This window comes from Hemitrygon akajei, chromosome 11, assembly GCF_048418815.1.
Source record: "Hemitrygon akajei chromosome 11, sHemAka1.3, whole genome shotgun sequence".
NCBI lineage: Eukaryota > Metazoa > Chordata > Chondrichthyes > Myliobatiformes > Dasyatidae > Hemitrygon > Hemitrygon akajei.
In genome coordinates this window covers 138,927,304-138,954,525 of record NC_133134.1, presented here as the reverse complement: position 1 = coordinate 138,954,525, position 27,222 = coordinate 138,927,304, and the positions used below count along the sequence as shown (strand labels likewise).

Here is a 27,222-nt window from a genome sequence, read left to right as displayed (position 1 = left end):
CACTAGATTGAGTGGAAAAACAAATTCTGTAGAGGTTAAGTGAGTGGATAAGGGTTTGGCAGATGGAGTTTGTAAATGTGAAGTCATCCACTTTTTAAGGAAAAATAGAAGATCAGGTGATTTTTTAAATGGTGAAAGTTTGCAGCATTGTGTTTAGACTGGGAATTGGGAGTGTTTGTGCCTGATTGCAAAAGGTTGGTTTGCAGGTACACCAGGTTATCAAGAAGGCAAATGGAACATTGGTTTTCATTGCTGAAGGAAGGGAATTTCAGAGCAGAGTGGTAATGCTTCAACTATAGAGGGTACTGGTGAGGCTGCACCTGGAGTGCTATGTGCAGTTCTCAGATCCTTACTTGAGGAAAAACAGGAGGTTCACAAATTTGATTCTGGAGATGAGGGTTAAACCTAGGAGGAGAGATTGAGTTGCCTGGAACTATGAAATGAATAGATAAGAGAGAGGTAGGGAAGTTGCTTCCATTTGTAAGTGAGATTAGAACTACAAAACATTGCCTCAAGATTTGGGGAAATAGATGAGAAATGGTTATTCCCAGACAGTAGTCAATCTGTCGAATTCTCTGCCCAGGGAGGTAGTGGAGTTTATGTCATTAAGTATAGTTAAGACACAGTTAGACAGGTATTTCCATAGCTAGTGAGCTAAGAGCTATTGGGAAGGGGCAGGAGGGTGAAGTTAAGCCCACAGCGTGAGCAGCTATGATCTTATTGAATGAGGAAGAGGGTGGGAGAGAAAGGATCAATCATCTGGCCAATGAAGATCCCCTTATTTCAGTGCTATAAATTGGACAAGTTGTCTGAGTGAGTTTTGATACAGAGAGAACAGTAGAATTCATGTTCTAAGTTGTTGGCCCGGGGTCGTCGTCATTATGTTGCTGTTTGTGCAGAGACAATAAAATGTGAGCTTTGATTAATTATGAATTGCATATTGAGTATCGTAATTATGTAGTGTTATGTAGTGGGTTGACTCTCTAATAGCAATAAGTCGGAATACAGGAAAGAGCTGAGTAACATGATGTCATGACACCAATCTTCCCCCAGTACCAGCAAAACAGAAGACTTGGTCATGGACTTCAGGAAGGAGGGCAATGTACATGCTTCTGTCTACATCAGCAGTGTTGAAGCTGATGGGAGTTATGAGAATTTAAAGTTCCCAGGAGATTTTCCCAAAAAATATTGACTGATGAACCTGTTGGAATTTTTTTGAGGAGATTACAAGTACAATAGATAAAAGGAATACAATGGATGTTGTATATTTGGATTTTCAGAAGGGCGTAAGGTTGCTTTCCAAGTTAAGAGCCCATGGTAACACAGGAAAGTTACTGGCATGGTTAGGGCATTGGCTGAGTGGTAGGAGGCAGTGAGTGGGAATAAAAGGACCCTATTCTGGTTGGCTGACAGTGAGTAGTTGTGTCAGTGTGGTACTGCTTTTTATGAGTGTCGGTGTGGGACCGCTTCTTTTTATGTTGTATATTAATGATTTTGATGATGGAATAGATGGCTTTGTTGCCAAGTTTGCAGATGATACGAAGATTGGTGGAAGGGCACGTAGTGTTGAGGAAATGGATCAGCTGCTAATGATTTGAACAGATTAGGTGAATGGGCAAGAAAATGGCAAATGAAATACAATGTTGGAAAATGCATGGTCATGTACTTTGGTAGAAGAAATAAATGTGAAGACCATTTTCTAAATAGGGAAAAAATCCAAAAATCTGAGATGCAAAGGGACTTGGGAGTCCTTGTGCAGAACACCCTAAAGGTTAAATTACAGGTTGAATTGGTGGTGAGGAGGGCAAATGCCATGTTAGTATTCATTTCAAGAGATTCAGAATACAAGAGCAAGGATGTGATACTGAGGCTTTATAAGGCACTGGTAAGACCTTACATTGAGTATTGTGAACAGTTTTGGGCTCTTCATCTAAAAGTTGTGCTGGCATTGGAGAATGTTCAGAGAAGGTTCACAAAGATGATTTTGGGATTGAAAGGGATATCATATGAGGAATGTTTGATGGGTCTGGGTCTGTACACTAGAATTTAGGATGGGGGGGATTTCATTGAAAACTTACGAATGTAGAAAGGAGTAGACAAAGTAGATGTGGAATCTTGACCTCTGCACCTTATTGTTTACCTGTACTACACTCTCTCTCTGTGTAACTGTTACACTTTATATGCATTGTTTTTTTCTCCGTGCACTACCTCAATGCACTGTGTAATGATCTGATCTGTATGAACAAGTGTGCAGGACAAGCTTTTCACTCTGTTGCAGTATACGTACACCAAAAAACCAATTCCATTTCCAATGCCTTCTCTTAACCCAGTCACTTGCCATCCCATCAAATATTCTGCTCCTGATCTCTGGCAAAGTCTGTGGGTCACAAGATGCCTTATGCAGCAGCTCAGAACCCCTGGAATTAGGGTTGAAGCTAGTCATCCTCAACCACAAGAAATCGCAAAAAGAAAGACATTTGTGTTCAAAAGTGCTAATACTGAGGTGATTGGAAAAGTATTCTTGCGATTAAACATCTAATTTTCAAGAGATTATATATTTTTTTGTTGTAATAACCACTATTTATGGCAAAATTACAGCACAATTAAAGATTTCTCGTTTCCTTTCAATGAACCTTTATGCTTACTTCTAATCTCATAGGTTGACTTAACTTCTGTTATATCTACATATCCTGCTTGCATAGACCAGTGCTAATTTGTTTTAAACTGTGTGTGCTGTAGAGGTTGTGCTATTTGTTAGGACAGGGGTTTCTTAACTTCTTTTTTGCCATTGACCCTTACCATTAATGGAGGGGTCCTGCACCCCAGGTTGGGACTGATCTAGATCATTCATAGCTGTGAAATGTTTAATGGATATTAATTAACAGTAAGGATTTAAAAGTGTTCCACTTTATATAGCAACAACATTGCAATCAGTATGCTTTACTTATTAATAAGTCTCGTATGTTGTTTTGGAGTACCATAGTTGGCTATTACCATAAATAGTTATTTATTAGACAGCCCTGTCCTTGTTCCTATTCGCCCATCTACAGCCTTTGTTTGGCATGATCACGTCTTTGAAATTTAGTGTGTGCAATAAACTCCAAGTTTACTGAAGCATAAAGCCTGTTAAATTCTGAGTTAAGATGATTTAATGTAATTCAAAGCTAATTACCAAAAAAGTCACATTTCTTTGGAAATGTTTTGTAAGTGTTGTAGGCAACAGAAAGCAATTTAACTCTTTTTGAGTGAAACCAAAGCACATAATGTATGTCCCATCAAAGGTAGTTATTGCTCAGAATCTTTTAATGACACGACCTGAGTATTTTTTTAGAAATTTATTTCTGGACAATGTAAACATTTTTGGTCAGAAACTGTGCTTCCCATAGGTCATGAATTGGGTTTATCAAAGAAAGCTCTTGAATGGTAAAAAGCTGATCATCACTCTTGTAGCACACCTGAGTCAAGAAGCTTGGGATTCAAGATCTATTTAACATTGGTATACACAATCTAGGCAGCTGCTCATTATAATTAGGAGCATGGGGCAGTGGGGTGCCAACCTCTGTACCCATTAGAAAAATAACAATACTTACAAGTGCCCATGCTGATATTAGCTGTGAAGGTATGATGCATTGATGTGGCAATTTTAAAACAATGGCTAAACCAAGAGGTGGAAACTAATTTTTAACTTGCATTTAAAATTGGCAAGTTGTGGGTGGTGTCTAGGCCTCATAGGCCTCATTTTCATGTTTATACCAGACTTGCATTTAAATGACAGACTGCAGGCAGCAGAATGTATTTTACCAACACATGCCTGCTTTGCAAAGCAACCTGCTTCAGCATGGATTCATTTGACTGGTTTGTTTGATTTGGGGCTTGTGTAGACAGGACGGTGTTGCCATTATTCAGAGCTCTATTTGAACTACTATTTAGCAGCTTATTGTCTCGTATGTTATGCAGCTATTCAGACATCCAAATACCCACTGGAATCCTGCAGCTGGCATAGAAACCCTGGTGATACCTCGAAGCAATCGCCTGCCTGAGATGAGTTGGGTATTAAGCAGGCATTCAAAGTGGAATTTTCCCCCCAACAAGCACAGTAGCACAATTCAACGTTAATTGTTTCTGTAATTGTACTAACCTTTAATTCACCTTTCCATGAATTGATAAAATCCTGCCAGGGAAGGTTTCAGTGGATTTCTAGCATTGAGTTATTTTATTGTTTTTAAAAAAAAAATGTTAACATGCTTTGTGCAAATACTCACTAGTGGTTATTGTTATAGTGTTGAAGAGACCGGTCACTAATGAAGAACTCCTGTCACCAGGAGCACCTTACTTAAAGAAAACACTAACAGTAAGTGTGCATTCCTTGAAGCTTTAAACAGTTACTACAGGAGCAGTGGAGCTGTTACAAAGTCTAAATGGAAGCTTTGAATTGACTAAATTAAAATACTTCCACAAGAGAGATAAACAGGCTTATCTCAAATTGTATGAGGTCTTGTATGAGAGCCAATTTTATCTTTGTACAGAAGTGTTTTTGTAAACCACTGGGCCTGGTTTCTCAGGAAACAGCATTCGTGTCCCTTCAAGTCTGAGAATTAGATCTCTGTAGCCTAATTCTGCCCTCCTTAATGCCGTTAACACCAAATGTTGGGGCTTTACAGTTATGTTTTGTAACTCCAGAAACGAATCAAAAGAAAAACACCAACAGCCAGGACATGTCTTATCTACTTCGTTTTCTTTAGTGAGGCACTCACGTATGATGTGGCAGCGTAATGACGTATGCCATTCACTTACTAGTATGTAACCCATAATGAACAAACAAAGAATGCCTAATCAAACAATATATTTGCAACTTTAATCAAATATTACTGAAATATTGAATACAATGCATTTACCTTCTCCTCAAGTCCAGGAGTTTTACCTGTCTTATGTCAGTCCAGACTGCGGTACAGAAGTGGGCAGCAGGACTACACCTGATCATGGAAATGCTAACATCTATCTTTGTTAAATTAATGAGAAATTAAATGTTGGAGGTGCAGCATCCAATCCTGTTTTGGACCCTTAAGATCCATGTACACATTTGAGCACATTTACTCAGTAAAACACTATGGGCATTGATTAACAGTTACAGTATCCTGTACAATTCTAAAGAAACTTGTTTTCTCTGATTAATTTAGTGGAAGCATTGAGCTGATTAAGATATATTAATTCATGGCCTCAGTGAGAAAGAGGAGAGATAAATGTCAGAAATATATTTTAAAAAAGTTCTTCCTTTTGAATTTCCAGACCATAATTCTAGCTGGGGATGATTGTAATGTTTAAGTTCACAATGAATTTCAGAGATAATATGCAACATTCTGACATTTTTTTATATATATATCTATATATATTGCAAATAAGGATGAATTGTGAGTTAAGAGTCTTTGCGAAATCCAACTTCACTGCAGACACCACAATACTGAACCATCATCAGTGTTAGAGTGGTAAAATTTCTCCTCTGTTAGGAACAGCTTTATAACTGTACCAACACTATACAAGAAAAGCAGAGCTAGCAGAACAAATCTGTTTAAAAGTTAAGCAATCAGCTTGTTCTTGCCCATTTATTTCCTCTAGTTTAACTTTGTTTTTATTTTCCAAAATCTACAGGAATATCTTCCTTTAAGATGGTTCCTCTGCAAATGGTTAATGCTGATTAATCAAACTGGTGGAAGTGGCACCATATCATGAGAACCAATCGACCACCAGTAACAAATACCTAAGCATTCCGTTCTTTCTCAGTAGAATGCTGTGAATCAAAGCACAAAATTTAGATACAAAGTTTGGGTCCTATTAAATTTGTAAAAAAAGAGTTAAGTTCTTTTAAGAATTTAATTCAATTATTTGTTTAAGGATGGAACCCTGAAGCTGAAATGTTTGAAAGTCTGAGTTTGTTGCTGTAGTTAAACCAAACATACATAGATTCACAAGCATATTCATCCCTACTTCCTTTACAGCAAATATTGGCTGTGAGGAGGATTTTCATTTGGTATTTAAACCTATTTTAGCAACAGCAGAGGCCTTTCAATTTCCAGGTATTTAACTCATTAGTGTCAAATGTAATACAGGTCCTACTACAACAGTACCAACTTCCATACATATAGTGCTTTTAATGCTGCAAAAAAAAAAAATTCACTTAATAGAAGAGTTACCAAACAGAATAAATGACACAAAGAAACTTTACTGGATAAAAGAGCACCTTCATTTTACTTCATTTATGCCATCAAGAAATTGTGGCTGGAAGAACAATTTATGGGTTAAAGTGGGTGGATTTGTCTTTCTTCAGCTGAATGGAGGAGGTTGTGAGCATATGCCTGTGCCAGTTACCTTGTGTGAGCTGTGCTAATATTGACAAAGGGTTTTTTTTAAATAATAAAACAATGTTGATAGGTCAAGAACCAAAACAAAATAAATTCATTTTTAATTGGACTTTTATTTTAATGTGAGCTTCAGATTAAAATATTTTGAAATCTAATTGAGAGAATATATTAATTTTGTACATTTTTCTGTTATCTGTGAACATTTAACTTTATTTGATTTGCACAATTACTGAATAAGAACAATCATTTCATTCATGACATTGTTGTCACCTTCAAGTTTCTGGCATAAAAGCAGAGCACTAACTGATAATGTTCCAACTCCTAAACACATACAATACCTCATGACTGTTTTTGACCTGCTTTGCCTTCACATTCCTTCTAAACCCTGAACAAGTGAAGTGGCTAATATATTTCAACTGTAATTTTACTTTGCTGAAGCTACTGGCATAACCCCTTCTATCCTTTGTTTCTCAGCAAATGGAATTTTCCATAGATGCTTTTCTAATTGTTGAAGTGCCTCTGTACAAACTAACTTATCAACATTACTTCTTTAACAAACAGTGCTGAAGCATATTTGATTTGGAATCTAACCTCTCAACTGAACAACAAAGAGGTATTTTGTTTAACAAAGACATTAACATCCATGGGTTTAAATAACTCCTAAGTAATACTTGAGTGTAGATATCGCAAGACTCTTTTGCTTACATGGAGGCTTAGAAATTAAATTTTACAAGTACAATTAACTTCTTGTGTTTAAAATAGCACACTTGAAATTTGCACCTAATTCTCTTAGACCTCCTTACTACCAAGACCATCATTTTGATTGTGAGTGCTTGAGGCTGCTTGAGGCTTCCACATATCCATCCATTTTGCACTTGGGGGATAAAAGGGAAAATGGAAGCTCTTAAATTTCTAACCAGAAGCCTCTTCTGTGAAGCACACAATTACATCTGCAGCACAATGGCATTGTTCTCTCTAAAGCACAGTCACATTGAATTAGGTTTCAAATATGCCTCAAGACTTGGCCATGATGACTCAAAATAATATGCTCATTATTGTGCATAATAATCACCATTTCAAAGATAAAGCAGGGTTAACTCGTGTATACTTCCCTTAATTTCAGATTGTGGGTGATGCAGTGGGATGGGGTTTTGTGGTGCGAGGAGGAAGACCATGTTACATCCAAGCTGTGGATCCGGGAGGGCCAGCTGCAGCAGCTGGAATAAAGGTAATGGTTTTGATTGTATTTATAATCTTTGCAGTAGTCTGCCCTTACTTTGAAACTACATAACAACTTCACTGAAGAGTTCTCAAGAATGGAGAAAATGGGAAATTAAAGGATTGTGAGGTATAATTTTTTTGTATGGAGCTGTGTGGAGGAAACTTAACTCTTGCCCTAATCTGATAGGTATGGCATGGAGCCTGAAGCCTGCTTGAAGGCATAATCCCATTTTCCATGCACTTTCTCAAAGCTAGACTGTTGTCAACCCGTTACCCAATCTAATCCCTCCTCCTCATCCTTGCAATTCCTTATGTTGTAAATGGGAGATCTTTCAATACCAGTCTACAGAGCGGGAGGTCATGGATGAGCTGGAGACAGTTCATTGTGGAGTTTATGCGCCGGTAGTTAAAAAGCAAGTGGGACCTCCCAGGACTTTTCTGCAGAGCGAGAGATTGCTTGGATTATTAGTAACTTAGCAAGGGCTAATAAAAAGAAGTGAGGTTTAAGTGGAGTGGCCATTGTAGAGTGGTCATTGTTGGAGTGGGAGGCTTTGGCTCAACAGGTCTCAGCGAGAATAGACGGAGGCTAAATGTTGCGTCTTTTGGAATCATTTAGTTGACTGTAGAGTTTAGGCTTAAGAATTTCGAACCAAAGGTATAACAAGTGTAAACAGGATGGGAGTTGAGGCAATGGAATGCTCCTTCTGTAAGATGTGGGATTGCAGGATACCTAACAGTCTCTCTGATGAATGCATCGGCAGGAAGTGCACTCAACTTGAGCTCCTGACTGAGAAGGTCAAGTAACGGGAACTGGAGCTGGGTGTACTCAGGGCCGTCCAGCAGGCTGAAAACCTCACAGATGAAATTCTTACTGAGGTGGTCACACCCAGAATGTAGGCATCAGATAGTAGATGGGTGACCACCAGAAAGTGTAAAGGAAATGCAGGGTTCCACATGGCCATTTCCCTCAGCAACAAGTATACCTCTTTATCTACTGAAAGGGGGGAATGTCCCGTCATAGGAAGCCAGTGGCACGGCCTAAGGATTAGCAGGGAAGGAAAAGTCAGGCAGGGCAATAGTAAAAGGAGACTTGATAGTTAAGGGGATGGACAGGAGATTCTATGGCATGAAAATGAGACCGGGATGATGTATTACCTCCCAGGTGCTCGGGTCTAGGGTGTCTCAGAGTAACTGCAGAATATTCTCAAGGGGGAGGGTGAGCGACCAGAAGTCATGGTGTACACTGGCACCAATGACAGAGGCAGACGGGGAAGAAGTCCTGTACAGGGAGTAGAGAAGAGGCTGAAGAGCATAACCTCCAAGACAGAAATCTCTGAATTACTCTCAGTGCCATGTGCTAGTCAGGGAAGAAATAGAAACATAGAAAACCTACAGCACAATACAGGCCCTTTGGCCCACAATGCTGTGCTGAACATGTACTTACTTTAGAAATTACCTAGGGTTACCCATAGCCCTCTATTTTTCTAAGCTCCATGTACCTATCCAGGAGTCTCTTAAAAGACCCCATTGTATCTGCCTCCACCACCATTGCTGGCAGCCCATTCCACACACTCACCACTCTCTGCGTTTAAAAAAAATTACCCCTGACATCTCTTCTGTACCTACTTCTAAGCACCTGAAAATTGTGCCCTCTCATGTTAGCCATTTCAGCTCTGGGAAAAAGCCTCTGATTTTCCACACGATCAATGCCTCTCCTCATTTTATACACCTCTATCAGGTCACCTCTCTTCCTCCGCCTCTCCAAGGGGAAAGGCCTTGTACATTCAACCTATTCTCATAAGGCATGCTCCCCAATCCAGGCAACATCCTTGTAAATCTCCTTTACACCCTTTCTATGGTTTCCACATCCTTCCTGTAGTGAGGTGACCAGAACTGAGCACAGTACCCCAAGTGGGGCCTGTGCAGGGTCCTATATAGAACAGGTCACCAGTACAGATGAATGACTCAGGAACTGGTGCAGGGGATAAGGTCTCAGGTTCCTGGATAATTGGAACCTTTCTTGGGCAGGGGCTAACTTGTACAAGAAGAATGAGTTGCACCTAAACTGGACGGGAACCAGAATCTTGGCTGGGAGGTTTACTAGTGCTACTTGGGAGGGTTTAATCACAAACAAGAGAAAATCTGCAGATGCTAGAAATCCAAGCCACACATATAAAATGCTGGAGGAACTCAGCAGACCAGGCAGCATCTATGGAAAAAGAGTACAGTTGATGCTTCGGGCTGAGACCCTTCATCAAGACTGGAGAACAAAAGATTAGTTAGATAAGCAGGTGGAGCACTTCCTCCCTCACTACCATTCAGAGCCCCAAACCATCCTTCCAGGTGAGGTGACACTTAATATGTGAGTCTACAACACAATACAGGCCCACAAAGCTGGGCCGAACATGTCCTTACCTTAGAACTAACTTGGCTTACCCATTGGCCTCTATTTTTCTAAGCTCCATGTATAAATCCAGGAGTCTCTTAAAGGATACTTTCTGCCCCCACCCCCATTGCCGGCAGCCTATTCCACGCACTCACCACTCTCTGCATAAAAAAACTTACCCCTGACATCTCCTCTCTACCTACTTCCAAGCAGCTTAAAACTATGCCCTCTTGTGCTAGCCATTTCAGCCCTGGAAAAAACCCTCTGACTATCCACACGATCAATACCTCTCATCATCTGAAACACCTCTATCAGATCACCTCTCATCCTCCGTCGCTCCAAGGAGAAAAGGCCGAGTTTACTCAACCTATTCTCATAAGGCATGCTTCCCAATCCAGGCAACATCCTTGTAAATCTCCTCTGCACCCTATCTATGATGTGCACGTCCTTCCTGTAGTGAGGCGACCAGAACTGAGCACAGTATTCCAAGTGGGGTCTGACCAGGGTCCTATATAGCTGCAACATTACGTCTCGGCTCTTAAACTCAATCCCACGATTGATGAAGGCCAATGCATCATATATCTTCTTAACCACAGAATCAACCTGTGCAGCAGCTTTGAGTGTCCTATGGACTCAGACTCCAAGATCCCTCTGAACCTCCACACAGCCAAGAGTCTTACCATTAATACTATATTCTGCCATCATATTTGACCTACCAAAATGAACCACTTCACACTTACTGGGTTTGAACGCCATCTGCCACTTCTCAGCCCAGTTTTACATCCTATCAATGTCCCGCTGTTACCTCACACAGCCGTCCACACTATCCACAACATCCCCAACCTTTGTGTCGTCAGCAAGTTTACTAACCCATCCCTCTATTTCCTCATCCAGGTTATTTATAAAAATCATAACGAGTAAGGGTCCCAGAACAGATCCCCAAGGCACACCACTGGTCACCGGCCTCCATACAGAATGTGATCCGTCTACAAACACTCTCTGCCTTCTGTGGGCAAACCAGTTCTGGATCCATAAAGCAATGTCCCCTTGGATCCCATGCCTCCTTACTTTCTCAATAAGCTTTGCATGGGGTACCTTATCAAACGCCTTGCTAAAATCTATATACACTACATCTACTGCTCTACCCTCATCAATGTGTTTAGTCACATCCTCAAAAAATTCAATCAGGCTCATAAGGCATGACCTGCCTTTGACAAAGCCATGCTGACTACAGGTAGTCCCCAAGTTATGAACGTCCAACTTATGGACAACTTGTACTTACGAACCGAGGAAGGAGAACGCCGTCCACCATTTTAAGTCATTGCCGTTAACACTGTGAGTGTTTAACTTTGTATTTGGCTTAAAATTTCTTAGTAAGATTCACCCTGACCACCCCCCCCCCCCCCCCCGTTCCGGTCAGCTGGTGGCGCAGTGAGATCAGCACTGGGCTCAAGAACAGAGGTTTCCGAGTTTGATCTAGTGACAGACCACTCCCGTGCCGGGTTAATATCGATTCAATGACTCCTGTGCCATCTGTGCCAGGTTGATGTCGATCCAGTGATTCCCATACCATCCGTGCCGGGTTGATGTTGAGCTCGCAACTTGACCTCGTAAAAAAATACACTGCCACCTCCAGTTTAAATTCCCATGTGGAATATTGTGGAGGATCAAATACCCAAACCCAGCACAGCCCCCACTTGTCCCATTTAGCCTGTCTCAGTGCGGTGGTCCTTAGGACCCAGTGGACCTCGGGAGCTGGCGGAGCTCAGGACCTGCCGCCCACAGTGTTTCTGTTCCATTGACGGGAAGCAATCGCTGTTGAAAATAAAGTGGAAATAATAAAGTGTTTGGAAAGAGGTGAAACGACATTGGTCATTGGAAAAGCACTAGGCTACAGTCGGTCAATGATCAGAACAATTTTAAAGGATAACAGATAAAGTGAGAATAATAGAGCATGTGAAAGGTCCTGCTCTGATGAAAGCTACAATTATTACTAAGCAATGCAGTGGTTTAATTATTGAAATACATATTCTTCTTAAGTGTTTTATATGCATAGAAAGGTAAAATATATACCATATACTAAGACAAACATTTGACTAACTGACGCTAAATAATACCGGATGTACTTGTTCCGACTTACGTACAAATCCGACTTAAAGACGGACTCAGAAACAGAACTCGTATGTAACCTAGGGACTGCCTGTATTCCTAATTATATCATGCCTCTCCAAATGTTCATAGATCCTGCCTTTCAGGATCTTCTCCATCAACTTACCAGACACTGAAGTAAGACTCACTGGTCTATAATTTCCTGGGCTATCCCTACTCCCTTTCTTGAATAAGGGAACAACATCTGCAACCGTCCAATCCTTTTGAACCTCTCCCGTACTCATTGATGATGCAAAGATCATCGCCAGAGGCTCAGCAATCTCCTCCCTCGATTCCCACAGTAGCCTGGGGTACATCTCATCAGGTCCTGGTGACTTATCCAACTTGATGCTTTCCAAAATCTCCAGCACATCCTCTTCCTTAATATCTGCATGCTTAAGAATCTCAGTTCATTGCAAGTCATCCCTACAATCGCCAAGATCCTTTTCTGTAGTGAATACTGAAGTAAAGGCAAAAACAGTAGAAATAGCAGTTGGAGCTTATCTGGTCAAGGGAGAAGTGTTGCATCTTGGTAGGTCAAATGAAAAGAGACAATACACTGTTAAGGACAAGATCAGTGTTAATGAACAGAAGGAGCTTGGGGTCCAAGTTCAAAGCTTCTTGAAAGTGGCTACACAGGTTGATAGGGTGGTTAAGAAGGCAGATGACATGCTTTCCTTTATTTTGTGAGGCATTGAGTTCAAAAGTCAGAAAGTTATGTTACAGTTTTATCCAACTCCAGTTAAGCTGCATCTGGAGCATTGTTCTGGTCACCCCGTTATATGAAAGATGTCAAGGTTCTGGAGAGGGTGCAGAAGAGGTTTATCAAGATATGCTATAATGGGAAGTTGGACAAACTAGGCTTGTTTTCTCTGGAGTGACGGAGGCTATTGGAAAATCTGACAGAAATTTATAAGATTATGAGAAGCTTAGATAGAGCAGCCAGACAGCATTTCCCCCCCGCCCCAAAGTTTTAAATGTCTAATACCGAGAGTATGCATTTAAGATGAGAGTGTGTAATTTCAAAGGACATGTGAGGGGCAAACTTTTGACAGAGTGGCGAATGCCTGGAATGAGCTGCCTGAAGTGTTGGTAGAGACAGAAACATTAGAGACTTTTCTGAGACATTTAAATAGGCACACTAATGTGTAGGCAGAAGAGATTAGTTAGCTATTTGATTTTGCATAACATTGCGAGCCGAAGGGCCTGTTCCTGTGCTGTACTGTTCTATTTTCTATCTACAATCTCAATGCAACTCCTTGTCTATCTCATTTAGTGAGATGTTCCAATGGTAGTTTAAGGGTTAAAGCTTTCCAGGATTATTGGAAAGACTTCAGCTTCCCCCTTTTATGATGCTCCTATCAATTCTTAATCAATGTAATAAAGTTTTCTTACTTGGTAGTGGGAATTTAACTTCCTTATGGATTTCCCATTGATGTTGTGATTCAGATTTGGTTGCTTTTTGTTGTTTTTCAAAGGTTCCTGAGGGTGGTTTTAAGAGCAGAGAAAAACTAAGGAGGAAGTTAGGGTTAGGGACAAGGATCTGGAGAGCTTAGAGGACAAGCTGGAGTCTAACCCTCTGCTCCACGATTGAAGGCCAGGACAAGGACGTAGTGAGATGTGGGGCTGGCACACCAGTAAGAACGTGAGCCGGTGCTACTTTGTTTCCTTTCCTTTTTCAGTATTTTTGTTCAGAAGAACAAGATTTACAGAGTGCAACACATAGATACATCTCAACATAAAGTGTGTACATTTATATATTGTAATAAAATTGATCAAAATGTTGTAGCATATCACATAAAGGTACTTTGTTGCTTGGTATGTTCTGTGCTCTGCTGAGCATGCTATGTTTGATGCCAGAATTTGTGGCAACACTTGCGGGCTGCCTTCAGCATTTTCTTGGGTGTGCTGTTGTTAATGCAAATGACAAGTCTGACTATTTTTCCATGTATATGTGCTAAATGAATTGGAATCAGAATCTAGATTTTCTTGGATAGTTTTATGGAAATGAACACAATGAAAAAGTACCATACACAAAATGCTGGTGGAACGCAGCAGGCCAAGCAGCATCTATAGGGAGAAGCACTGTTGAAGTTTTGGACCGAGACTCTTCATCAGGACTAACTGAAAGGAAAGATAGTAAGAGATTTGAAAGTAGGAGGGGGAAGGGAAATGCAAAATGATAGGAGAAGACTGGAGGGGGTGGGGTGAAGCTAAGAGCCGGAAAGGTGATTGGCAAAAGGGATACAGAGCTAGAGAAGGGAAAGAATCATGGGACGGGAGGCCTAGGGAGAAAGAAAGGGGGAGGGGGGAACACCAGAGGGAGATGGAGAACAGGCAGAGTGATGGGCAGAAAGAGAGGAGAAAAAAGGAAGGGGAAAAAAGTAAATATATCAGGGATAGGATAAGAAGGGGAGAAGGGGCATTAACGGAAGTTAGAGAAGTCAATATTCATGCCATCAGGTTGGAGGCTACCCAGCTGGTATATAAGGTGTTGTTCCTCCAACCTGGAATGTACCACTAGCTGATGATGTTATGAGACAAATGTTTTACATGTAGTAATCTATTGGTTAAGTGAATGAAGGGAGTAAAAAGCTTTGGAGTTCTTCAACGTGAGCATCATTGTTTCTCTCTTGGGGCGTAGATAATTAAGCAATGTGAATTTAATAGATTACCCTTTCTGTATTTTCTATACAGAGATAGATTTTACTTAACAGCTATTCTTGCTATTTTTTGTAGTTCCTTTAATTACTCTGATAACTGAAAATCGAAAAAAAAGCTGCAGATATTTGTAATCTGAAGTTCAAAACAGCCAAGTCAGTCAGCATTTTGGACCATCCGACAATAAGACATAGGAACAGAATTCAGCCATTCAGCTGATCGAGTCTGCTCCACCATTCCATCATGGCTGAATCCAGATCCTGCTCAACCCCTTACACCTCCCTTCTCACCATATCCTTTGATACCCTGACCTATCATGAAACTATCAAATTCCGCTTTAAATATACCCATGGACTTGGCCTCCATAGCAATCTGTGGCAGAGCATTCCACAGATTCACTGCACTGGCTAAAAAAATTCCTCCGTATCTTAAAAGGTTGCCCCCTCAATTTTGAGGCTGTGCCCTCCAGTTTTGGATACCCCCGCCATAGGAAGCATCTTCTCCACATCTACCATATCTAGTTCTTTCAACATTCAGTAGGTTTCAATGAGATCTCCCTGCATTCTTCTAAATTCCAGTGAAGACAGGCCCAAAGGTGATATGAAGATGGTGGAGGGGCACATAGTGTTGAAGAAACAGGTGGATTGCAGAATGACTTAGACAGATTAGGAGAATGAGCAAGAGAGCGGCAAATAAAATACAATATTGGAAGGTGTATAGTCATGCACTTTGGTAGTAGAAATAAATGTGCAGACTATTTTCTAAATGGGGAGAAAATCCAAAGAATTGAAAGGCAAAGGGACTTGGGAGTCCTAGTGCGGAACACCCTAAAGGTTAACTTGCAGGTGAGGAAGGCAATTGCAATGTTAGCATTCATTTTAAGAGTTCTAGAATACAAGAGCAGGATGTGATGCTGAGGCTTTATAAGGCACTGATGAGACCTCACCTTGAGTATCATGAGCAGTTTTGGCTTCCTCATCTAATTAAAGAGGTGCTGGCATTGGAGAGGGTTGAGAGGAGGTTCACAAGGATGATTCCAGGAATGAAAGGGTTAACATAGGATCGTATGATAGCTCTGGGCCTGTAGTCACTGGAATTTAGAAGGACAAAGAGGTATCTCATTGAAACCTTTCGAATGTTGAGAGGCCTAGACAAAGTAGATGTGGAAAGGATGTTTCTTATGGTGTGGGAGTCTAGGGCAATAGGGCACAGCCTCAGGATAGAGGGGCGTCCATTTAAAACAGAGATGTGGAGAAATTTCTTTAGCTGGGCGATGGTGGAATTTATTACCACAGGCAGCTGTGGAGGCCAGGTCATTGGATGTATTTAAGGCAGAGACTGATGAGTTCTTGATTGGTCATGGCATCAAAGATTATGGCGAGAAAGCTGGGGAGTGGGGCTGAGATGGGGGGATAAAAGGATCTGCCATAATTGAATGGTGGAGCAGACTCGATAGGCCAAATAGCCTAATTCTGCTCCTCTGTCTTATGGTCAAAGCTGCCATACGCTCCTCGTATGTTCGGCCTCTCATTTACAGAATCATCCTCGTGAACCTCCTCTGGACTCCCTCCAATGACTACTCATCCTTTCTGAGATATTGGGTCCAAAACTATTGACAATACTCCAAGTGTGGCCTGACTAGTGTCTTATAAAGGTTCAGCATTATTTCCTTGCTGATATATTCTATCCCCCTTGAAATAAATGCCAACATTGCATTTGCCATCTTTACCACAGACTCAACCTCTAAATTAATCTTATGGGAGTCTTACAAGAGGACTCCTATGTCCCTCTGCACCGCTGATGTTTGAATTTCTCCCCATTAGATAATAGTCTGCACTATTGTTCCCTTTACCAAAATGAATTATCATAGATATCCCAACATTATATTCCATCTGCCACTTTTTTGTCCATTCTTCCAATTTGTCTAAGTCACTGCTTCACTTAATCGCATTGCTTCCTCAGCACTACCTACCACTCCACCTATCTTCGTATCATCCGCAAACTTTGCCACAAAGCCATCAATTCCATTATCTAAATCATTGACAAACAATGTGGAAAGTAGCGGCCCCAATACTGACCCCTGAGGTTACCTCTTCAGCAAACAATCCCAGGACACTGGGATGTAGTCTATCTAGTCCAGGTGATTTATCCACCTTAAGGCCTTTGAGTTTGCCTAGTACTTTGTCCTTTGTAATAGGAATGACACTCACTCTAGCACCCTGACACATGGACCTCTGGCACACTGCTAGTGTCTTCAACAGTGAAGATAGATGCAAAGTACCCATTAAGTTCATCTGCCATTTCTTTGTCCCCCGTTACTACCTCACCAGCATCATTTTCCAGAGGTCCAATATCAACTCTCACCTCCCTTTTACTCTTGCATAGCCGAAAAAACTTTTAGTATCCTGCTTTATATTATTAGCTCTTTGCCCTCATATTTCATCTTTTCCCTTCTTATAGCTGTTTTAGTTGTCTTTTTTGGATTTTAAAAGCTTCCCAATCATCCAACTTCCCATTCACTTTTGCTACTATAGATTCCCTTTACGTGGCTTTATGCCGTCAGTTTTCTGTGTTTACCTTCAATTATTCTTGTATGCTCAATTGTGCAATTTAATGAATTGTGCTTGGGTCTTTGAACGGTGATATTGACTATTCCTGGGAATGATTTTCAGATTATAGCAAAGATTAGAAATCAGGTTTCTTAGCAGAAAGGACAATTGGAAGGACTGTGTAATTCATACCCAAACTAACATTGCTTGGTTTGCACTTCTGCTACAGAAGAAATTTGCCCATAGTATTGATGTCGCTGATTAACTGGACTCTGAAATCTTGCACTCAATCCTCAATCACACTTTATTTACTTGTGTTCAAGGGCAGTATGGCCCCAGTCAACAAACTGTTCTATAGTTTAAACATAGAAATGCCATTCTTATACTGAAAATATTTAGCTGCATACAGATATTGATCAACTGGTAATCTTGTGGATGTTCAAGTTCCTTATTTGCATAATCAATCAACAATTACACTATGGTAATACAGGCATTAATAGTCAATAGAATCTACATGTTAATCGCGAGTAATATTTCAAAATTAGTAAAACATCTGACTGAGAGTAAGCATCACACTAGGATTTTTGGTTTCATCCTTACCTTGTGTTGGTATGCCAAATGGTTCCAGCCCCATGCTGTGCAAAGAGAAGTTATCTGCAAACTACCACTTGATCTGCTCTGATTTGTCTACCACAGCAGATGCCATCACATTGGCCCTTCACTCAAACCTGGAACATCTGGACAGCAAAAGTGCATACATCAGGATGCTCTTTATCAACTACAGATCACCTTTCGATACCATGATCCCCTCAAAACTAATCAATAAGCTTCAAGTTATTGGTCTCAATACCTGCTTGTGCAACTAGATACTGGATTTCTTCACTTGCAGACCCCAGTCAGTTCAGATAGGCAACAACATCTCCTCCACAATCTCCAACAGCATAAATGCACCACAAGTCTTTGTGCTTAGCCCATAGCTCTACTCACTTTACCCATATGACAGTGTGGCTAAACACAGCTCTAATTCTATATTCAAGTTTGATGATGACACCATTGTCAAAGGCCAAATGAAAGATACTAACAAATCAGCATATAGGAGGAAGATTGAAAATCTGGCTGAATGGTGCCATAACAACAACCTCTTACTCAATGTCAGCAAGACCAAGGAGGTGATTATTGTCCTCAGGAGGAAGAAACCAGAGGTCCATGAGTCAGCCCTCATTGGAGATCAGAGGATCAGCAACTTTAAATTCCTTGGTGCTTTCATTTCAGAGGACCTGGCTGGGCCCAGTATGTAAGTGCAATTATTAAGAAAGCATGGCAGTGCCTCTACTTCCTTGGGAGTTTGCAAACATGCGGCATGACATATAAAATTTTGACAAACTTCTATAGATGTGTGGTGGAGTGTATATTGATTGGCTATATCACAGCCTGGTATGGAAACACCAAATTCCCTTGAACATAAACTCCTACAAAAAGTAGTGGATATGGCCTAATCCATCGTTAGGGACCCTCCACCAGTGAGGTCATGCTCTCTTTCGTTGCTGCCAAGGTACAGGAGACTCAGGACTCATACCACCAGGTTCAGGAACATGGGATAACTTCACTTGCTCCATCATTGAAATATTCCCAAAACCTATGGATTCATTTCATGTTATTCATGTTATCAATATATATTGCTTATTTATTTATTATCATTATTTCTTTTTGTATTTGCACAGTTTGTTGTCATTTGCACACTGGTTGAGCATTCAAGTTTAGTGTGGTCTTTCATTTATTCGGTTATGGATTTATTGAGTATGCCCACAAGAAACTGAGACTGCTTTGCATATGATGACATATATATTTTGATAATAAATTTACTTTGAACTTTGAACCTTTGCCTATGCGTTAACTTTAAGCCCTGCCTTGCTGAAATTTCTGCAGTATAAGCACAAGAGATTCTGCAGATTCTGGAAATACTGATCACATGCACAAAGTGAAATACATGCACATGCACAAAGCAAATACGGAAAGAAACAAGCAGTTGTTGTTTTTGGTGTTAACTCTGGGCTGATCCGGATGAAGAATCTTCACCAAAAACATCAATATAGGTGCCACTTGACTTGCTGAGTTTCTTCTGCCTTATGGTATGTGTTGTTCCCCAAAGTACAATCTAGCAGAGCAAAATAGGAAGCAAGAATTTTTTTGTTCTGAAGGCAATTTGGATGTTGACAATATAAACATAGAAATTATTTTTTAAAATGGGGATCAAAATCTAGAGATTCTCCTTGGTCTGTGGCCCATCCACATGTAAATCTAAAACCAATTAAGAGATTTTGTAATTGATCTGAGATTATTTGAGTCATTGTTTGATGTTTTATAAACATAGCTAGAAATGATTAAAAACCACAGCAAGTGAAATGTTGAGTTAACTAATTGCATTGATGGTAGTTTTGAAATTATTAAGGAGATTAAGGCTATAATATTAGCCGTATGACAAACTTAAAAGGAAATGGAAAACTTTAAGGTTTGCTCTAACGAAGGGTGTGTAGCTTCATATTTGTCATCATAATACTGCACATGCACTTGTTTTTTTTGTCAAGGTTTAGGTATGGTGGAGCAATGTAATGTACTCAACTCAATTGCTGAGCGACATCGGAGATCCAAATTCAGATTTCCAATGAACATATGCCTTCCTTACACCATGCAGTGCAAATGAGGAATGAGTGACATGTAAGAAATGAGAGCTCAGTCTCATTGTTTTCTGGCACCAAATATCATTTCTCTAAAATGTCACTGCACATTGCCCCTTTCATTATTATTTTGGAAACACTTGGAAGACTTAAGCCTTTTCTGTATTAATGAGTGCTTGTACTTACCGTTTCTTACTGTTAGTATTTTTGAAATGCAATTCCTTGCCAATTGTTTAAGTCTTAATTTGGAACTGAAAGCTTATTTTGTAACTGTATTTAGCTGGAAGTTTCATGTTCCACTAATACTGGAAGATTAAAGCTGCTTGATTCTGATTCTCTTTAAGAAGGACAACCTTTGTTTGTGCCCTGCTCTTGCAGTAGACTTACCTTTACTCTCAGTACTTCAGCAAAGTTATCACTGCTAATACATTTTGATTTTGCTTTCAAAGTTTTAATCCTCACTTGGTCCCTTCTGGCATACATTTTATTGAGTACAAATATTTCTCCTGTAGCTGCCTCAGTTGAATTATTATTGTACATGCTTCAACAATAATTCTCTTTAAGCTATTGGACTACAAGTCTGTCACCATACATGTCCACTTCCAGTAGTAATGATGACACAGTCATTGGATGTATACGCCTTGCATCTGAGCAAACTCAAACACTCTTTGCTCTCATATCAAACCTGAACCGAGCTTGGTGACACAGGAGACTGGAATCTTGATTGTAGCGAGAATGTCTGTTGCTGTTGATCTCAGGTTGGTTGCAAATTTTGTATCTGTCAAATCTTAGTACTTCTAACCAACAAGAGGATTTTTTTTTATCTCGGTGGTTTTCTGAGACTACTGAGCTTTTAATGCTTTGATTGAGCTCCTAGTGTTATCAGCACCACACACTGGTAATTTGGCACTATGGGAAGAAACAAGTGCGTCTGTGTGATTTAAAATCTCTCCAGAGGCCACACAAAGTTATTTAAGATTTGGATCAAAATGTTTTAATTTGGAGTATATACTTGTGGTGCAGATTTTAGTGCCAGAAAACAGGGAATGCTACACTGAGCTGTTTGGTGTTTTCCAGGAATGAAGGATGCTGTGAGCAAATAGCTCGCTGTTCTCAGTACTGGACCTGAGCAGATTGATGATCTGCAAGTGCATAGAGAGACCGTGCAGAAGCTGATCACAAAAATGTGGGTCAGTGGGAATGATGCCTCATCTGTAATGGCAGCTTCATGTTTCCCAGCAAACTCTCACCCATCTTCCTTGTGAAAAAGTCAGACTTGGGTGTTACAAAGTTCTGATCTTGAGATTAATAATGAAGTGAGCAGAAATTAGATATCTGTAATCAGGAAGAGGCAAGACTCCAGATGCTGGAATCTGGAGCAAAAAAAAACTGCTGGAGGAACTCAATGGGTTGAACAGCATCTGTAATGGGGAAAGAATTGTTAATGTTTTGGGTCAAACCCCCACATTAGGACTGCAGTGAGGGGTTACAGTCAGCTGAATCACCTGCATGTCTGGAGGTTGAAACAATACTGATGCAACCTATGTGCCAACACCTTTTGTCTACCCAGACCTTTGGGAGTTCAATTGGTCTGTAGGAGCAGTATATGATGCTCAAATTTCGTGAAGGCACCAATACACCACCAACCTTAGTGTGTAAGGCAGCTTGGTAGCCATAACCCAAATTCTACAGCCATACATCTAAAACTGATCATTCCTTTGGCCCTGGCTAATAGTCTGAAGCAGCCAGGACTTTTTCTCAGCTCATCAGAAATGTGTAGATTTTCTCAAGTCATCAGGCATGTGGAAAAGAGGCACCTTTCAAGTATCCTGACTGGTGATTCCCAGTGGGGGTGTATATGTGTCCTAAGGAGACATTGGGGAAATAAAACTCATCTGGAAGAATTCACAATTCTTGGGGGGGGGGGGTGGAGTGTGGTAAGTGGCACCCTAGCTTAAGGCATGAAACCTGTTAGAACAGGCACTGTCAAAATAAAAGGATGAGGCACTGGAACAACAGTCCTCCTTGACTTGCGGCACAGAATGAGTTCATGCAATTTACAGTTGGCAAGCCAAGTACACCCTCTCGAATTTCTCTAGAGATCTATGGAAAACAGGTCGAGCAATGATACAGTGCTGGCAGGAACCAAATGTTGACATAGAGCCAATCAGTGAACCTGCCAACCCCGAGGACTTCTCTTGAAGTGTTCAAAGCAACCTCTGCTTCATACATATGGTCAAGAACCATCTTTGGGATTATGAGATCTGAAGGCAGTAAAACCTTGAATTCTAATCCTGCTAAGAAACAGAAAGTACAAAAAGTGCATCAATACGATGTTACATACCTGGAGTATGGTTTTAATCGGTTCCCATCAGATCTCATTGCTTCTTATAACATTACTAAAATGATAGCAAAGTGTGGAAAATCTCATGCAATTAGTGAAAGATTAATAAAGCCTGCTTTATCAGAAGTGGTCACCACTGTTCTCAAAATGGAGACCAGTATTTTAAAATCAATTCCTCGGAATAAGAACTCCATAGTTCGTCGTATTGACAAAATGAGTGAAGGCTTTGAGTTAAACTTAAAAACAAATATCAATGGAGAATCGATCTACAATGAGCGCAAAATATACATTGAGGTTAAGAGTATTCCAATTTGGAACATGATTTCTTGTTCAACAGATGGCGCACTGTATATGACAGGTCACCATGCTGGTTACTGGCATTTATGAAAAAAGAAATTCCAAGCTGGTTTGCAATCCATTGTGTAATTCACCATTAACATCTCACAGCCAAAAACCTCAGCCAGCGTTTATTCTCAAGCATGACTCTTGTAATATCTGCTATCAACAAAATTAAAGCTTATCCATTTAAATAGCAGAATATTTCACCAGTTATGCCAAGGTAATGATGAAGAATTTGAATGCTTGCTTCTTCACACTGAAGTGTGTTAGCTGTCAAAAGGATGCTTAAAATGTTTCTTTGATCTTTTTGACTCTGTGGTTGAATTTTTGCTCAAAGTAGTCAAGAGCTTGGGAAACAAGATTGAACTTCTATGTAGAGATGCAGCATACCTAGTGTCTCCTTTGTGGTTTTCATTGCATGAATAAGTCAGCAGTAAATTGCTGGAGTAAGCACTCCCTGTACATATGAGAAATTTGAAAGGACCTTGAGCCATTATTTCTGAAGGTGCCAAATCAATGTTCTTGATTTTGCAATGTTTTTCCAAATAGTGATGTTATGTACTCTGTTATTTTAGCTGCATTCGGACTGTTTTGTGGAAGTGGTAGGTTTTACAATTGAACTTCAGTTAATGTAAGGCAGGAAGAGGCTGAATAATAATGTCATTTATTGTCTCAATCTCATGGGTTTGGCGGGACCAGACTGTGTATTCCCTAAACTTATACAGCCAAGGAAACCAGGTGGGGGTCATGTACCATGGAGAGCATTCTAATTGGTCACCTCACCATCTGATATGGAGGGACCACTATACAGGATCGGGAAAAGCAGGAGAAAGTTGAAAACTCAGCCATTTCCACCATGGGCACTCGCCTCCCCAGGATTGAGGACGTCTTCAGAAAGACAGCCTCCATTATTAAAAAACCCCATTACCCAGGCCATGCCCTCTTCTTATTGGTGGTGGTACAGGAGCGTGAAGAAACACATTCAGTTATTAAGAAACAGCTCCTTCCCCTTGACCATCAGATTTCTGAATGGACAAGGAACTCATGTACACTACCTTACTATATTTCCACCTCTCTTTTGTACTAATTTAATTCCCATATATTTCTTATTGTAACTTATAGTGCTTTATTATTATATTACGACCCAGCTGGTGGCGCAGTGACATCAGCGCTGGACTCCGGAGCGAAAGTTCCCGAGTTCGAATCCTGTCGGGCTGCTCCCGGGCACGTTTTCCATCTGCGCCGGGTTGAGTGTCAAGCTTGTAACTCGGCCTTGTATAAAAAAAAAGAACACTGCGCTGTGAGAAGGACATGGGGGACCACTCACAGAATCTTTCCTCTGTTTCCCGTAATTGGGTCACTTACCAGCAAAGATAGGGAGGTCCGTTGAAGTCTGATGGTACTATTTTTAACAGTATTTATTGATAAAAATACACAAAAATAATATCAATGCAAACATACAGATAATATACGTTGTCAATACTAAATCTAAAAGCGCGGGTATAATCATAATCAATAAGAAATAGCTCTATCATTGTCTAGGGGATAATGTATTGTCCGATGGAAATATGAAAGTCACTCAAGTTCATGCAGGCTGCAGCCTTTGGTTGGAGGAAGACAGATTTTTAGAACTTGCCGGCTTTTCCTTTTTATGATGTTGATCCTTCGAAATTTTGTTGGTGGTGGTCTCTTCTTTAGCTAAGCCGTCTTCCGTGGTAAGGCCTCAATCCCGACAACGGGAAAGGACACACGTGGGCCCTCCACCGGCTGTCGCTATTAAACTCTGTCACTGGATTTCTAGCATTTCTCCTGGTGCGTCTAAAGGGGTTGTTCCCCAGACCCTCTTTTATCCTTACTCACGGGGTCTCAGATGTCAATCAGGTTGGGATGAGGCCATCCCTCAACCAGCCCACTATTGGTCATTTCCTGAGGGCTTCGATGAATAGCACAGCGCTCAATACACAATTCCGTCTCCAAGAGACAATGGCCGTTATCCGTGGCTTTGTATCACTGAGGGGCCAGGACATTCCAAACCCCTTGTGGATTCTGCGTCTCTCTCTCATTTCCTGGGTCTCCTGACCTGAATTAATAGCGATCTTGCGATTCTCAAAAAGGAGGGGGCTACTTTGTACCCTTCGGCCCCTCAGAGTTGGGGCACAGGCGTAACACCTCCAAGACAACCACTTGAAAAAAAAAGTGGTCGCCGAGGCTCTGGCAGAGTATGGCACACACAAAAAAATAAATTATATGTTGCTCTGCGCTTCTGTCGCAACAAATTTCATGACATATGCCACTGATGTTAAATCTGATTCTGATTCTAAACCTGCTAGGATTATCAGAAGCTTTGAAATGGAACTGATTAGCATCTATTAATTAGCATCTATTTTTAATGCATGTAAGCAAATCACACTGATGATTATTTCTACATGAAATTGTGTTCATCACTGCACCAGACCAGGCTCTTCTATGCATAATGCATATACCCTGGTTTGTGTGGATGCTGTGTAATTTACTATCCTGTTACAACTCGACAAGAAATAAGACAGCACACTACATACGATTAAAGGAACTATATTTATGAACTAAAGGGTTTGTAAAAAAAAAACAAAACAGGGCCCATTATAATGAAACAGTCAAATGTGCACAAGTTGGAGCTCAACTCTTCCAAAAGTCACTTCTACTGATCCTCAGTCGACTGCGGCACCTTGCTCCATCGAATTGTGGCCCCTCACCGGATCGAATCCTACAACTGGTTCTCTCCAGCGTCTTCCCTCGTCATCTCCCGCCAAACAAAAGGAGTCAGCTCACATTCCAGAGCACCCGTTATCTCTAACCTAACCCAAACACTGCTTCTACAGAAAGACCTTTATATTAGCAGTGAAACCTTTCCCAGGGTGTTACATACATCTGCAGAAATTTGCTAGAATCTCTAGTGACATAACAAATCTCCTCAAGCTCCTGATGAAATATAGCTGCTGTCATAACTTCTTTGTAATTGCAATAATATGTTGGGCTCAGGATAGATCTTCAGAGATGTTAACATCCAGGAACTTTAATCTGCTCAGCCTTTCCACAACTGATGTCTTGATGAGAACTGGTGCGTGTCCCCTTGACTTCCCCTTCCTGAAGTCCATTTTAATGAGCTTGACAAGAGAGGCAAATGTACTAAGTGACACTTCTTGTAAACAAACTGAACACATCTATCACATACAGCATTTTGTGGTCATTCCTGGCTAAAGTAAATAGATTACCTTTCATGTGATTGTTCTCTGTTTCCATAACTAAACCTACTGCCAAAAAGATCTAGGGGAGATGGTATCTCTGTGGCCCTACACTCATCTCTGGAGCATCTGGACTGTACAGATACCTACAGCTCAGCTTTCATTGCTATAATTACAAGCAAACTCATTTCCAAGACCTAGACCTGGGACTCCACACCTCCCTTTGCAACTGGGTCCTTGACTTCCTGACCAACAGGCCCCAATCAATAAGGGTAGGCAGAAATACTTCTGCCACAATTATCCTCAACAATGATGCTCCACAAAGCTATGTCCTCAGCCCCCTACTTCACTTCCTATACATTCATGACTGTGTGGCCATATTCTGTTCTCAGTTCATCAATGTGAGCCGATAACACCACTGTAGTGAGCCAAATCTGAAATAATGATGAGTTAGAGTACAGGAAGGAGACAGAGTGTCTAGTGACATGGTGTCATAACGGACTTTCTTTCAATGTCAGCAAAACTAAAGAACTAGTCATTGACTTTGGGAAGTGGAGTGTGTACATGTGCCTGTTTACATTAGTGGTGCTGAGGTCAAGAGGTTTGAGAGCTTCAAGTTCCAAGGAGTGAATCTCAGGAGTAGCCTGGCTTGGTCCAACCATCTAGATGCCGTGTGCGCCAGTGCCTCTATTTCCTCAAGAAGCTGAAGAAGTCTGGCATTTCCGTCTGTGCACCATAGAAAGCCTCCGGATGAATCACATCTTGGTATGGCGTCTGCTCTGCCTGATGCTGTAAGAATCTGCAGAGGGTCGTGGACACAGCTTGACCTGGAAACCATCCTCCTCTCCATGGACTCCAACTACTCTTCTTGCTGCCTCAGTGAAGCAGCCGATATAATCAAACACATCCCCTCTGCTCCCCCCTCTCACTGGACAGAAAATACAAAAGCCCGAAAGCATGTACTGTTAGGGTCAAGGAGAGCTTCTACCTGCTGCTGTAAGACTATTGACCAGTCTCCTAGTATGATAATATAACAATCTATCTAGCACTTCATTATCTACCTGCATTGTACTTTCTCTGTAACTAACAATTGATTCTATATTATGTTATTGTTTTGTCTCGTACTACCCCAATGCATTGATGTGATGAAATGATCTGATGGATGGCAAAAGTTTTTCCACTGTACCTTGGTACATGTGGCAATAATAGTAAACCAAGTAATCAGGTAGGGTGCTGGGTTCAATCAGTTAGTTTCCATCCACTCTTATAGGGATAGATACTTATAGTAGACCTTAGACAAAATACTGAAATATCAGTGGACT

The 27,222-nt window shown here is 40.8% G+C and overlaps 1 protein-coding gene across 2 annotated transcripts in view; it reads left to right on the top strand.

The window, feature by feature from the left end:
• The window catches only part of LOC140736059 (DEP domain-containing mTOR-interacting protein-like), a 102,775-nt gene that overhangs the window by 60,812 nt on the left and 14,741 nt on the right, over window positions 1–27,222 (top strand). For both annotated transcript variants that reach the window (XM_073061782.1, XM_073061783.1), the window contains exons 7-8: window positions 4,281–4,351; window positions 7,480–7,584. In XM_073061782.1, coding sequence (XP_072917883.1) covers window positions 4,281–4,351; window positions 7,480–7,584 — 176 coding nt within the window. The remainder of the gene's footprint in view (window positions 1–4,280; window positions 4,352–7,479; window positions 7,585–27,222) is intronic.